This window comes from Hipposideros armiger, unplaced genomic scaffold, assembly GCF_001890085.2.
Source record: "Hipposideros armiger isolate ML-2016 unplaced genomic scaffold, ASM189008v1 scaffold_31, whole genome shotgun sequence".
Taxonomy (NCBI): domain Eukaryota; kingdom Metazoa; phylum Chordata; class Mammalia; order Chiroptera; family Hipposideridae; genus Hipposideros; species Hipposideros armiger.
The window spans coordinates 5867888-5881379 of NW_017731381.1; the positions used below are offsets into that span (position 1 = coordinate 5867888).

Consider the following 13492-nt stretch of genomic DNA (forward strand, 5'->3'; position numbering starts at 1 on the left):
TAAGCTGGTCTCCTATTTCAGGTAATTGTGAGGAGGGGAGAAAGGGGAGAACAGGAAGGAAGACTCTCCCCAAATTGCAAGAGAATTCAGCTCTGCCCGTCAGGCCACCGTAGGAACCAGTGGTTGCCCTACGAGCCTCATGACAGTTCCCAGTGTCCACCTGGAATGTATGTTTCAAGCTTTTGTCTGTGTGAATGCAAATGATGTCAGTCTTTGTTGACCATTAAAAACCCTTTGTTGAGCACCCACTCACTCGCACCTTCTCTGACTTAATCAGCAGGATAACCTGCCAGGAAGGGCACTAGTATTTTCTCCATCCTTATGGATGAGGCTCTGAGAAGTTAAATAACTTGCCCAAGGTCATACAGCGTAGCTGGGATTTGAGCCCCTGTAGCTGAGGACAGAGCCAGGGTTCTGACTGAGTGGCCTAGTAGACACATTGGAGCAGGATAGACCCTGGGTTCAGATTCTGACCCAGTTTTACTTGTGGTGAAGACCTCAGACCCTGGAGCCAGACCACCTGGCTGGGAATCCTGGCTCCAGCACTGGCTACCGGGTTACTCTGTGAACCTCAGTCTCCTCATCTCTCCCCACTTCTTAGGATTAAATAAACTGATATATGCAAAGAGCTCTTGGCCTCAGAGTAAATGCTCCTTTAAGTGTTAGCCATTTTTATTTCTATCATCTGTAAAGTGAGCACTATAACCGGGGTCAGGTTAAGACCTTCAGAGACCTCAAAACACCAAAGTGATCCGCCTCCCTCCTCTACTGCCCCCTGTAATTCAGTAATAAAACAATGTGACCCAGAAAACACAAACACAAAACTCACCCTGTGCTAGAATTTTAAAAGCTTGTTTTTAGATCTTCATGGTCGAACAGGATAAGTTCACTAAATAGGAATGATTCACATTTTCTTGGTGTCTGTGCTTTGCTCAGACCTAAATCTGTGTTTAGTTGGCCTGTTGGGAAACAGGAGGAGGATAATTATATCTCCCAGGGTGGTTGAGAGAATTAAAGGAGATAATGTAAAAGTGATCAGGAAAATTGCCTGGCATGTAATAGGTGCTTGGGAAATGACAGCTATGATTAGACTTTTTTTCGGAAGCATTTTTCTCACTCTGTTCATATTGCTATACATTTGGTTTGCTTCTGCAAGACAGCAGTGGCCCATAGGCTATTGGCTGGCAGCAGGAAAGAACAATTGTCAGGTTCTCAAATTAACATCCTGTTTACTTTGCGAGGACTAACATTTCTATTGCTTCAGCTTTGTTAGCAATATTTATTTATTTGCCATGCAAATTAATTTGGGGAAGGACAAACTAATTGTTACATCTTCGTGGGTTGATTCTTTTCTCATTACTGTATGTTTTCCTCTAAATCTTGATAATGGTTTTTATTTTCAAGTCTATTTGAAATTATTCCTGCTTTGTTTTATTTAAGATTTGCATCATGTGGATTTTTTCCAATATTTAGCTTTGAATCTTTTTATGTAGTTATATTTTAAAAGAGTCTCTTGTAATAATCATGTGTTTAGTTTTTTTAAGCTAGTCTTATAATCTTTGTCTTTTAATGGGAGTATTTATCCTGTTTACATTTAGTGTAATTATTGATCAATTTGAATTTCAATCTGTCATTTTATTTTTTTCTATTTGTTCCATCTCTTCTATGTTTCTTTTTTCTTCCTTGCTTTCTTTTGGATTAACCAAGTACAGTAAAACCTTGGATTGCAAGTAATGTGGTTTGTGAGTGTTCCATAAGATGAGCAAACATTTCTAATACATTTTAACATGGTAAATGAACAATGTCTTGCAATACGAGTAGTTTGTTTCCAGAATGAATTATGCTCGCAAACCAAGGTATTACTGTATTTTTATTATTCCATTTTCTCCTCTATAACTTGTTAGTAGCTATTTATTATTATTATTCTCTAAGCAGTTACCTTAAGATTACAGCATGCATTCTTGGTAAATCTTAAAGTTTACTATAAACTAGTACTTTCACCACTTCCAGGAAAATGCAAGGGTCTTAGAACATGTTTACTTCATTTATCCCCCTACTATGCTCATATTTACCCTTTTATTTATTTATTTATTTATTTATTTATTTATTTATTTATTTATTTATTTATTTTAGCTGAGCCATCCTGCCACCTGTTGGCAGCTCAGCAGCTGCTCAGCTCGGGCTGGACTCGAACCGCAGTTGCTCAGAGCTCAAACTCTTGAGTGAGCTCTTAACCAACTGAGCCACGCAGCCGGCCCCATATTTACCCTTTTATGTTGCTCTCCATTCCTTGCTGAGTGTTCATCCTTCCAGAACATTCTTTTGTAGTTTAGGTCTACTGGTGGCAAATAATCTTAATTTTGGTTTGTTTCATTCTTGTCTGCATTTTTTAAGGGTTTTTTTTTTCTGGCCTAAAATTCTACACTGGCAGATGAAATTCCATTGTTTTCTGATAGTCCTCATTTCTGTTGAGAAGTCTTATGACTCCTTCTTTAAAGATAATTTGTGTTTCATTCCCCCTCTGGGCTGCTTTTAAGATTAATATGTTATCACATATGTGCAGTTTGACTATGATATATATATGTCATATATATATATATATATATATATATATATATATATATATATATATACTCACACACACACACACACACCAGAGTGTTTTTCTCTGTATTTATCCTGCTTAGGACTCACAGAACTTTTTTTCCCCATTGGCTTGATATCTTTCACAAGTCTTGGAAATGTATCTGTTAGTTTCTCATTAAATATTGTTTCTGACTTGTTCTCTTTCTCCTCTCTTTCTGTGGCCCCTATAACATGTATGTGAGACCTTTCCTCCATGTCCCATATGGTTTTTGGTTTTTGGGGGGTTTTTTTATGTGAGGATTTACTGTATTTAGGTATAATTGATGTATAACCCATATGGTCTTTATGCCTTTTTAATAACCTAGTTTCCAACCTTCTTTTTGAGATTCATCTACTGACTTATCTTCCAGTTCATTAATCTTTTCTTCTGCTATGTCCAGTCTGTGGTTCAACTGCTCTATTGAGTTCTGAATTTCAGTTATTGTATTTGCAGTTTTAGAATTTCCATGAGATTTCTTTTTTAAAGATTCAAGTTCTCTAGCAGCATTCAATACCTTAAATCGATTTTCTTGATCAAATTATCAAAGTTGTTGGGGAGTCCATGTTTGATAATCCCAATATCTGAATCTTGTATGGGTTTGGTTTTTTGTCTTGATTTTTGATCATTTGATCTTGTCTCCTTGCATGCATGGTAATTTTTTATTAAATGCTAAATATTGTGTATAAAAAATTATGGAGACTCTGGAAGATGACATCTTCCCCAAAAAGAAAAGTTACTTTTCTCCTGACAGGTGATAATAACAGAGGCAAATCACTTTGCTCCAATAAAGGATTAAGATGACTCAAGGCACGGTCTATTTGGTTTGCCCTTATTCCAAGGGAGTTACCCTTCAGGGATCTCAGTTAAAAGCCTGGTGTGTTTACCAAGGCCTCTCTTCCTAATGGGCCATGAACTCCAGTATTTTTCTCCCTAGTACTGGGAGATTACCAAAAGCTCTCTTTCATTTCTTGCCTTCTTAGCTACCCTTTTCTGCTTGACTTCTGTCCCTCTCACTCCACCCAGTTTAGGTATCAGCAAATGCCTCAAAAGTAGTGACTGTCAACGATATTAGGCTCACTTCTCTGTGGCTGTCACATCTCTAGGATCTTTGCTTGGGTCCTAGCTGCCTGAGTCGCCCTGAACTCCCATTTTTGTCTCCACAGCCTTATGAGACTGGAAAACACTAATCTGTTACTTTTTCCCTCTGTGCTTATAAATTGGCAAATGTCTTGCAAGGAAAAGTGGTAGAGATCAGAGTTAACTCTGTCCATTTCTCATCTCTCTGGGATCTTGGGCCCTCAAGCCCTGCCTTGGTTGTTCTCTGATGCCTTAAAACAATGTTTTGTAGCTTTTAGTTTTTATTGTGATAGTGAGGTCAAACCAGAAATATATAAACTATCCCATCATAGCTGGGAGGTAAATTCAGTTAGAGAGTTTAATACATATTAGGGAAAATGGCTTGTTTTCATTTCCTCCAGTATTGGAGAAAAGTCCAACTTTAAGCCATATTAAGTGGGAAACCTCAGATGAATTGAAGACTTAAATATGAAAGGTAAAATTCCAAATCAATAGCTTAAAATGTAGACAAACCTTAATATCCCAGGGTTAGGGGGGAAATTTTTACATTTAGAAAAAGAAGAATTATTGGGCAAATATATAAGAATTTTTTTATGCCATAAGACACCATAAAGTTAAAAAAAAAAGATAGACAAATGAAAAATTAAGAAAAGAAATTTAAATCATCTAAAGCCAGCAGTGAGCCAACACCTAAGCTCTATAAGGCACTCCAGCAAATCAACAAGAAAAGAAAATCCAGTAGAAAAGTGGTCAAGGATAAAAAATATGAATAGACAGTTCCCAGAAACTTATATGCCCCATAATTATGTGACTATATGCTCAAACTCACTAGTAATCAGAGAAGTACAAATTAAAACAAATATGAGATACCATTTTCCACCCATTGGTTGGACAAAAATTAGAAAGCTGGACAATGCCAAGTGTTAGCAAGAATTTATAAACTAGAACGCTTATGCAGTTCTGGTGGAAATCTATATTAGCACTGGAATTATGAAGGACAGCCTGCTAGTGCTTGGTCAAGTTCAGTTTACATACACCCAACGCCACAGAAATTCTCAAGTCTATATATTCATTTTAAGAATATATGTGTCTCTATATACACATATGTAGATATACATAAATATATGTTATATTTAAATGAGGGTGTTCACTGCAGCATCGTTTCTGGTGGCAGAGAGATGAAGGCTTCTTAGATGCTCTTCATTAAAGCAATGCGTAAATACTAGAGTGGGTGTGCAGCATGGCATTGTAGCCGCAAGCTAGATAACCACCCAGCCATATGCATACATTTGAAAACTCAGTGCAACATGAAAAAACGTGTAATGAACACAACAAGATCTCACTTAAAACACTATTCATGTAAATGAAAACACGCCACACATAAAACAACACGGCCTCATTTATAAGGAGACATATTTAATACATTAGAGTCATTGTCTAAAATGGGGTGGATAATGAGGAATTTTAAAATATCTTGTTGAAAGAAGCTGATCACTCAGTTATAGATTTCTTCCCGTTCTCCCTGCCGCCTCCCCAGTCCCTCTCTTTGGCCTTCCTCCCATCCTCCAACAGATGTGAATCAGATGACAGAATGGACAGCCTCCTGTGGCAGGTGCCATGGGGGAAGTGTAGATGATTTCCACGTGGCTTGGCCTTCCAGGACCTTAGGCAAGATGTGAAAACACCAAAAGCGGTCGCAGCAATCCTCTGTCCCAGAGTTAAAACTCACAAACACATTCCTGCTCGGCTGTAATGTCAACAAAGGCTGTTTGGATGTGCTAAGAGCTCTTGAGGATGACAGCAACACTCAGGAAAATAAATAAGCTATGTGACTCAGGCCAGAAGTGTCACATGGCTGTTTCTTTCCTCATCAGGCTTCTCTGATGATACGTATGCCATGAATCTCAAATGCAAAGGTCTATAGGGCCAGGGGGAAATATAGATGGAAAAAGAGGACCAAATGTAAGACACTAGGGAGGGGTGGGGAGTGTGGCAAACTGGACCCCACATGCTTTGACTGACTTGGTTGGTCTGCCACTACTCAGCTCCCACTAATTATTGTCATGCAGACATGTAACAATAGTCTTCCATTTTCAAGAGAAGCTGAAACAGCTAGGTGTTTTTTTTATGTGAAATTGCTTCATTTAAAAATATTGGCAATGACTTCAAGTATTTTTAAACCCCAAGGAGGGAGGAAGACAATTCATTTTGTTTTTTTTTACTGGATTTGGTCATTTAGCTAACAATTTGCTGCCTCTCATACCCATATTCATGGCATCTGGATAGTTAGAGATCAGTGCTGTTTTTTTACATCATTGTTTATTTTTTAACCTTGAATTACTTGCATATACCCAAAGGATAAAATGCAAACCTCTGGCACCTACCGTCAGACAACAGGTTCAATGTCTATTTGCTGAGCTCCGTGCAATATGTGTTGATGTGTTAAAAGAAGGAGACACCAAGGCCTCTCTCCTGGAGTACCTGGGGACAAGAAAACAGGCACAGAGCAGGCATGTACCCCTGGGAACATTTAGGAACCAAACATGTACCAGCTAATTTAAAGATATACACAGTAGAAGCCGGTTTATGTAGAATTCTCTCATCAGATTAAAAAGTATATATAAAGTACTTACCATGTGTCAATCCTGGGATAAGTGATTTCATTCTTTTTAAAAAATGGTTAAGTGTTTCAGGTACACAGGATGGATAGTAACCATACCCCAGTTATATGCCCACCACCCTGCTTCCAAACTAAAACCGGGGTTGGCAAACTTTTCCTGTCAGATAGTAAATATTTTCAGCTTTGTGGGTCTCTAGCACCCTGACTCAGAAGTCGCACTGTGAAAGTAGCCATGGACAGTACAGTAATGAGGACTGTGTTCCAAGAACACGTTAACTTATGGGCACTGAAATTGGAATTCTACATAATTTTCATATGTCATGAAATCATAACCTTATATTGATTTTTTTTCCCCAGCCATTTAGAAATGTGAAAGCCATTCTGAGCTCACGGGTCACACAAGAACGGGCTGGATTTGGGTGCACCATAGATGCTGTCAGCCCCTGAACTAAAATGTCACACAGTTGTAGCCCCCAGGGTACCGCTTCCCAAACTGCATCCCCTTACTATTCCCAGAGTTAGCCATTCTCCTGAAATCAATGTGTCTCATTCCTACACATACTCCTTATCTTTTTATGGCATGTGTCTGTATTCTTAACCAGCATATAATATGGATTTGTGTATTTTGCACTTTGCAGACATGGTGTATAATACCTTGGGTACCCTTCTGCCTCTTTGCTCGGTACTTCATTTGGCAATCTGTCCATCATGCTGTGTACAGCTCCAGCTCCATCTTTTTCACTGCTGTATTGTATTCCATTGCGTGAGCATACTGCCTGTGTTTATTCGTTGCTACGGTAACGAATGGGCATTTAGGTAGCTGCCTACTAAGTCCTTTCTTTATGCATATCATCTCTTTTCATCTACGCCGTGACCTTGTCAGGGAGGTATTTTGATAATCTCCATTGTCCAGATGGGAACACTTTTGACTTAGAGCAGTCTGGTAACATGTTCATGGAGGTGTGTAGTGACAGTGGAGTTTGAATCCACAACCTTTTCACGGTGGAATCTGCGTTTGTAACCAGGTCACCATCAATCGGCACGTTGTGTTTTATGAACACAATGATAACAGATTCTGACCTTGGATGTTGATGTGCAGTCAATGCACTTAGCCTTTCTCTGAGGACAACTGGAGTCGGCATCAAACGTTACTGGTTGTAGTTTAGTCCTTTGCAAACGGCCCCGTGTGATGTGCGTAATAACCAGGAACCTCGTTTCCTCACCACAGTGGGTAGGCATTTCGGAGGGCTAAGTACTAACATAGCACAAGAGTTGGAAAAGTTTTTATTAAAAAATGAGAATGACCCAGGAGACTTGTCCCTATTTCCCTTCCCCCGTCCATAACATTTTATCAAAATCCCAATTCAGCAGCGAGTGTTTGCTTTCTTGGGAGGGGCCACAGTGATGGGCTGTGGAGTTTTGCTGCCCAGAGGGGCTTAAATATCAATGACGCCTTTTCAGCATTTCTCCATCTGTGTAAGTAATGCCATGTAACGCCATGTCCGTTTTTCACTCTTAACTCCAGTCCAACTTCTCCCCGCGCCTCTGGCTTTTGGGGACCTAAATTCAAACACTCCCTCTCTACCTGTGTCCCCCTTCCTCTACTGGGAAGCCTCCCAGGCTCGCTCCAGCTCATCCAGATGACATTTAAAAGAGACCAAACTATGATTTTTCTAATGGCAAAATACAGGAGGAAGGAGGGGAAAGTTTTAATCAAGTGGGCGTATTCTCCAGAGAGGAGCGAGTGCTTCATTTTAATTCCTCATTTCCCTTTGATGAAAAGTTTTAGTGAATTTTTATTATGTAGAATTTATAAGACGACTGGGTTTAGGTAATCAGCTTTAATATTTATACTCTTAGGGAAAGACATAGGAATCATTAGTAAGCATGCATAATTAATGAATAAATTCCATTTCCCTTTGTCTCCTTTCAGGTACAAGGAAATGCTAGAACTAGTGATCTCACCCAGCTTTACGGTAAACAGCGCTTGTCCGGGTACACTGAAGCTTAACCGTGCTGACACCGATGTCTGGACTCTGAGTGACATAGAAGGTAGGCCTCCCGGGCGTGAGTTCTGCAGGACCCGCGGTGGTCCCGCGCGCGCCCCCCGGGACATAGCGAGGGACTGACAACCTGAGGCGCGCTGCCTCCTTTCGAAAAGTACTGTCGCTGTGACAATTTCTCCCCCCACCGTTTAGATTGCTGCCTCTGGACCAAAACTTTGGAACACGCAGCTGACAATTTTGTCTAGTCATTCGAGGGGAAAGTCTGTTCGTTTGTGTTCTAAACTTCCCGTCTTGGTCTCCAGTTCCAGAAATGCTGACACCTCCACAGATGCTAGTCGGTGTCGGGTGTGTTCCAGGCCCGGCCTCGGGTGTGTCCTGTGGTGTCTAGGTCTTGAGCTGTGAGGTCCGTCCCTCCGCGTTCTCCTGCCATCGCAGCGTCCAGGCAGGCGCTGTGTGCACAGGGGTTTGACGTTTGGGACAAGAACGTGTCTGCCTTTTGCTTTCAGGTTGGGTGGAGGTCAAGGAAGCAGAGGGGAGTTAAGCTGTTTTCAAAATTATTGGCAAATGATGCAGCCAGACTAGTTTTCACTAGAACAATTCCTGCTATTGTTTGCTTGTTTGGGATCTGTCAGCCTTCCTGTTAGAGCCAGAGTTAACAAAAGGCATTAAGCTATGATGTTTAACCATTGGGCTTAACCCTTTATTAGACCAGCTTGGGGATTTGTTTCTTGGTGTTTTGGGAAGGCCAGCTGTCTCTCCCTCACGGCCTGCGTTTGATGCCAGCTCATGGGGCCCACATGCTACGTAAAAACCAAAGAGACAGGATAGGTATCTAGTCGAATATAACATCACAAGGAATTTGCTTTTAAGCAACTCCAGCTCCCGGGAATAGTTATTGATGTCACTGGGACAGTGACGTTTCCTTTACATGCTGGTAGTGAAGCTGGAACAACCCTGCTTGAGGTACCACCAAGAGGGGCTGGGTTCCCGTGCCCAACCGCATGGTAGGGGCATACCCGCACTCTTCCTGGCACTTTGGAGTGCCCATGTCTACCACGCTGGGCTCTTTGAGGATCTGAAAAACTGTATTGAGCCCTGCTCAGCACCAGTCATCCTTTTCTTTCTGACAGAGACACTAGTATCCCTGAGACCATCTTCATTCCAGAGCCAGAAGAGATAGGAAAAGGCATAGACTGCCGAGATGGAAGCCCCAAGTCCGAGTCCCAGCTCCACTGCTAACCAGCCAAATGCCCTTGGGCAAATCGCGGAGCTTTCCTGGGCCTCGGTTTTCTCACCTGTCGAATGGGGGCATAATCATGATGATCCCTCCCCCCTTCACAGGGTGCTTATTGCAAGGATTAAATGAGGGGGTGTTATGTAAAGCGCCTGGCACACCTCGGGGACGTGGTACGATAGTTAAACTTATTCCCTTGTCATTCTCCTCTGAATCAAATAACCACCGTGAATTCAAAACCACGGTTGTAAACTGGCAGCTCACAGTGAAGTCTGACTCTCAGGTATGCCTTTGTTTGGTGTACGCCATGTTTTAAGTAAAAGTGAACTTGTAAATATCGGGACAGAGATAAAAATCTGGATTTCAGGTTTCTCTTGAAGTGCAGAATGCTTTAGAAACACTGGGCCCACATTCCCACCCGGCTGCCACTAGTGGGAGCTGGGGGGAAGCTGTCCCTTAGATGAGCCCCTGCCTTTCGTCTTTCACTTTCCTGAGCACATACTTTGTGCCAGGCACTGTCCAAAATATAAATATAAATAAATAAATAAATAAATAAATAAATCTTGATTAATTCTCCTCTTCTATCACCATTAGAGCAAACACTTGGCATTTGCTATGTGTCAGGCATCAGTGTATTACCTCACTTAATCCCCACAACTAAGAAGGGATACTGTTATTAACCCCATTTTACAGATGAGGAAACTGTAAAGGGATTAAGCTTCATCGAGATGGCACAGTTAAGTGACAGCTAAAGTTTGAACCTGAGTAGACTCACTCCAAAGTCTATTCTCCTAATCCATACACTGTACTGTTTCTCATGTGCTTGTTAACTCCCCTATGAGGCTGTGAGCCCATTTTACAGAAGTGGACGTTGAGGCATGGGGCAGTTGAGTAACCAGCTTAAAGTCGTACAGCTAGTGGCAGAGCCAGGAATCAAACCCAGGCACTCTGACTCCAGAGTCCTCACTTCTGAACTCAATGATCACTTTCTGCCAAGCTCTCGAGAGTCTCCCGACCCCAAAATGTTCAGCCCCCACAGTTGTGGCACCCACAAACACACCTCTCTCCCTATTGTGACCTGGAGCCATCCGCTCCCAAGTTGGCTGCCAAGGCAAAGGCTTTGGGGTGGAAGCAATGGGGCAGAGAGAGGAGGCTCCCAGATTCCAAGTAGGCAGGGCCCCAGGGATCGGGTTACACATACACTTTTCTTTCTCTTGACATGGGCGTGAGCTCTGGGGCTCTGTAGGGGACATTCCACCCTAGCTGTGGCCTCAAGTGCCAGACCCGCTGCTCTTCCTGCCTGGCCTCCTGGCCTCCCTCCTCCCGCCCCTGCCTTCTGCTAGAGTTGTTATTGAGTGACTGCAAGGGCCCAGCTCCAAGGAGGACCCCAGGGAGGCATGAGCCATGGGCCTACTCTCACAGGGCCTGTGCAGGGAACAGGGACCCAAGAAGCCCCCCAGCAGCTCCCGCTGTGGTCCTGCTCCACCACTTACCAGGGGTGGGTCCCGGGGCTGGTGACCTAACCTCTTTGGGGCTCATTTGCATCATCTGTTAAATAGGAATAATTATTCCACTGACCACACAGAATTGATGTGAGAATGGAATGAGGTAAACATGGAGAGGATTTAGTGTTTCAAAAAGTATCGAATAAGATCTCAGTTCCTTAGCCCTGGCCACCAGGCTCTATGTGTCTGTCCCTGCCAGCCTCTCGCACTCCTCTCATGCCCTGCCCCTTTGCTCTCTGGGCCCAGCCCCTGGCCTGCTTCGTTTCTCTAACTCACCTGCATGATTCTGCCCTCGGAGCCTGCGTGCTTGCTGCGCCCTCTGCCTGGACCCGTCTTCCCCCGACCTGCAGGACCATCCTTTCCTCCTTCAGTTCTCATCAGAGAGGTCTTTCGTTTTGAAAGTACTTGTTTATTCATTCACACATTCATTCACTCCGCAGATGTTTACTCAGCTACATTGTTTTAAGTACTTGGAAGACAAAAGATAACCCCTGTCCTCCTGGAGCCTGCCCTACGGTGTCAGCAGAGCGAGAGGCTGACAATAACAATAAATAAGCAAAAATATTATCACACGTTGGATGGTGATCCTATGAAAAAACAATCAGGGAAGGATAAGAAAGGCAGGGACGAGGGTTTCAATTTTTATCAGGGTGGCTAGGAAAGACGTCACTGGGAAGGTAACTCTTGAATAAAGACCTGAAGGAGATGACAGAGGGCACTTCGTGGTGACATGGAAGAAGAGCCTTATGAGCAGAGCAAGCAGCAAGTGCAAAGGCCCTGAGGCAGCAGTGTTCCTGGAGCACTTGAGGGGCAATAAGGAGGCTGGTGTGGCTGCAGCCCAGTGAGCAAGGGGCTGATGGGGGAGATGAGGTCAGACCATAGAGATTACCAGGGTCAGACCATGCGGGGCTCTCTGAGCCACTGGAAGGCCTTTGGCTTCTGCCCTGAGTGAGAAGGAGCCACAGGAGGGTTTGGAGCAGATGAGGGGTGATTTACACATTGACAGTTCCCTCAGGCTTCATGTGAGAACGGACAGAGAGTGGGGACAGAATGGGGGCCCAGCGACCAGAGAGGAAGGCGTTACTATAACCCAGTGAGAGGCAACGGAATGGTGAGAACGGGTCAGATTCTTGGACAGTGCACAGGACACCCAGCCACACTGTTCCATGTCCCGTTTTATTTTCTTCATATTCCTACTTTCTATCAGACGTTACATGTGTGTTTACTTGTTCCTTGTCCATCTCCCCTAGAATGTAAGTCCTCTGAGGGCTGACCTGGCCCACCTTAGTTACCCCTGTATCCCCACTGCTGAGAACTGGGTATCACACATAGTAGGTGCTGAAGAAGTACTTGTTGAATGAGTGAAGATGGAAGACAAAGCACTCTGTAAGACTAAGGACTGAAGGACTGGGTGACCTATGCTCTGTAAGGCCCAGGTGTATAATTTCTGTATATGTATTTACAAATGTATATTTCCTATAATATATCGTCTTGCTGGAACAAATTTGGAAACACAAAGCCATCATACTACATACATTTTCTATACTTTGCTTTGTCCAGTCAAGATGCATTCAGTAACAATCAACCTCTTTTTAAAAAATTCATAGCATACCAAAGAATGCCTCAGTTCATTTAGCCACTCGCTCCCTTACCGGTGAACACTGAGGTTATTTTTGAATCTTTCACTCTTACAAGCGGTGCTGCTGAGGGTATCGTCATGCAAGCTGCTCCCTGAACAAGTGCACTGTTTCGGGAAGACGCTGAGAGGTGAGCAGCCTCACTGGGTTCCCTTCTCCTTACTCTCGGGCTCCCAAACTCCCCCTTATCCAGCATCGCCTCTGCCTCCTTCCGAAATCTCCCGAGGCCCTCCCCAGGGAGAGGCGGCAGTTTCTCTTCCATTTCTTCATTTCTCCAATCGTGTAGTCAACAGGTTGTTTGATGCGCCTGTTGTGTAAGAGGCACGGGGATCCCGGGGCCTGCCTTCAGGGACCTCGCATGGCGCCGTCACTCTGTTTCCAGCGGAACTTTTTACATCCCACATCCCGTCCTCCGGGGTGTGGGCCCAGCCAGGCTGTGTGTGTGTGTATCCCAGCCCTGTCCTCAGCTCACTGGGTGGACCTGGCCAAAGTCCTCCCCATCTCTGACCCTCTCAGTCTCCTGTCTCGATAATGAAGATATGCGCGCTGCCTGCGTTTGTTCAGTCAATTGTCCCCAAACGCCAGCTGTGGGCTAGGCCTTGGTTGTAGGTACTGGGAATGTAATGGTGACCAAGATGGACAAGTCCCCCCTCACTTACGTTCTAGTGAAAGGGGCAGGTAATGAATTTTCAAGCCAGTAAGGGATTTCAGATGGTGGTCATTTCTATGGAAACGAAAGCAGGAACGCGCGCCCTGCATGGGGGCCCCTGGTTAGAGAGGCTTGAGC

The 13492-nt window shown here is 43.5% G+C and overlaps 1 protein-coding gene across 1 annotated transcript in view; it reads left to right on the forward strand.

Moving 5' to 3' along the window:
• The window catches only part of LOC109379989 (eyes absent homolog 2-like), a 111443-nt gene that overhangs the window by 75491 nt on the left and 22460 nt on the right, over positions 1–13492 (forward strand). The window contains exon 2 of the mRNA XM_019637109.1: positions 8257–8375. Coding sequence (XP_019492654.1) covers positions 8267–8375 — 109 coding nt within the window. The 5' untranslated portion in view covers positions 8257–8266. The remainder of the gene's footprint in view (positions 1–8256; positions 8376–13492) is intronic.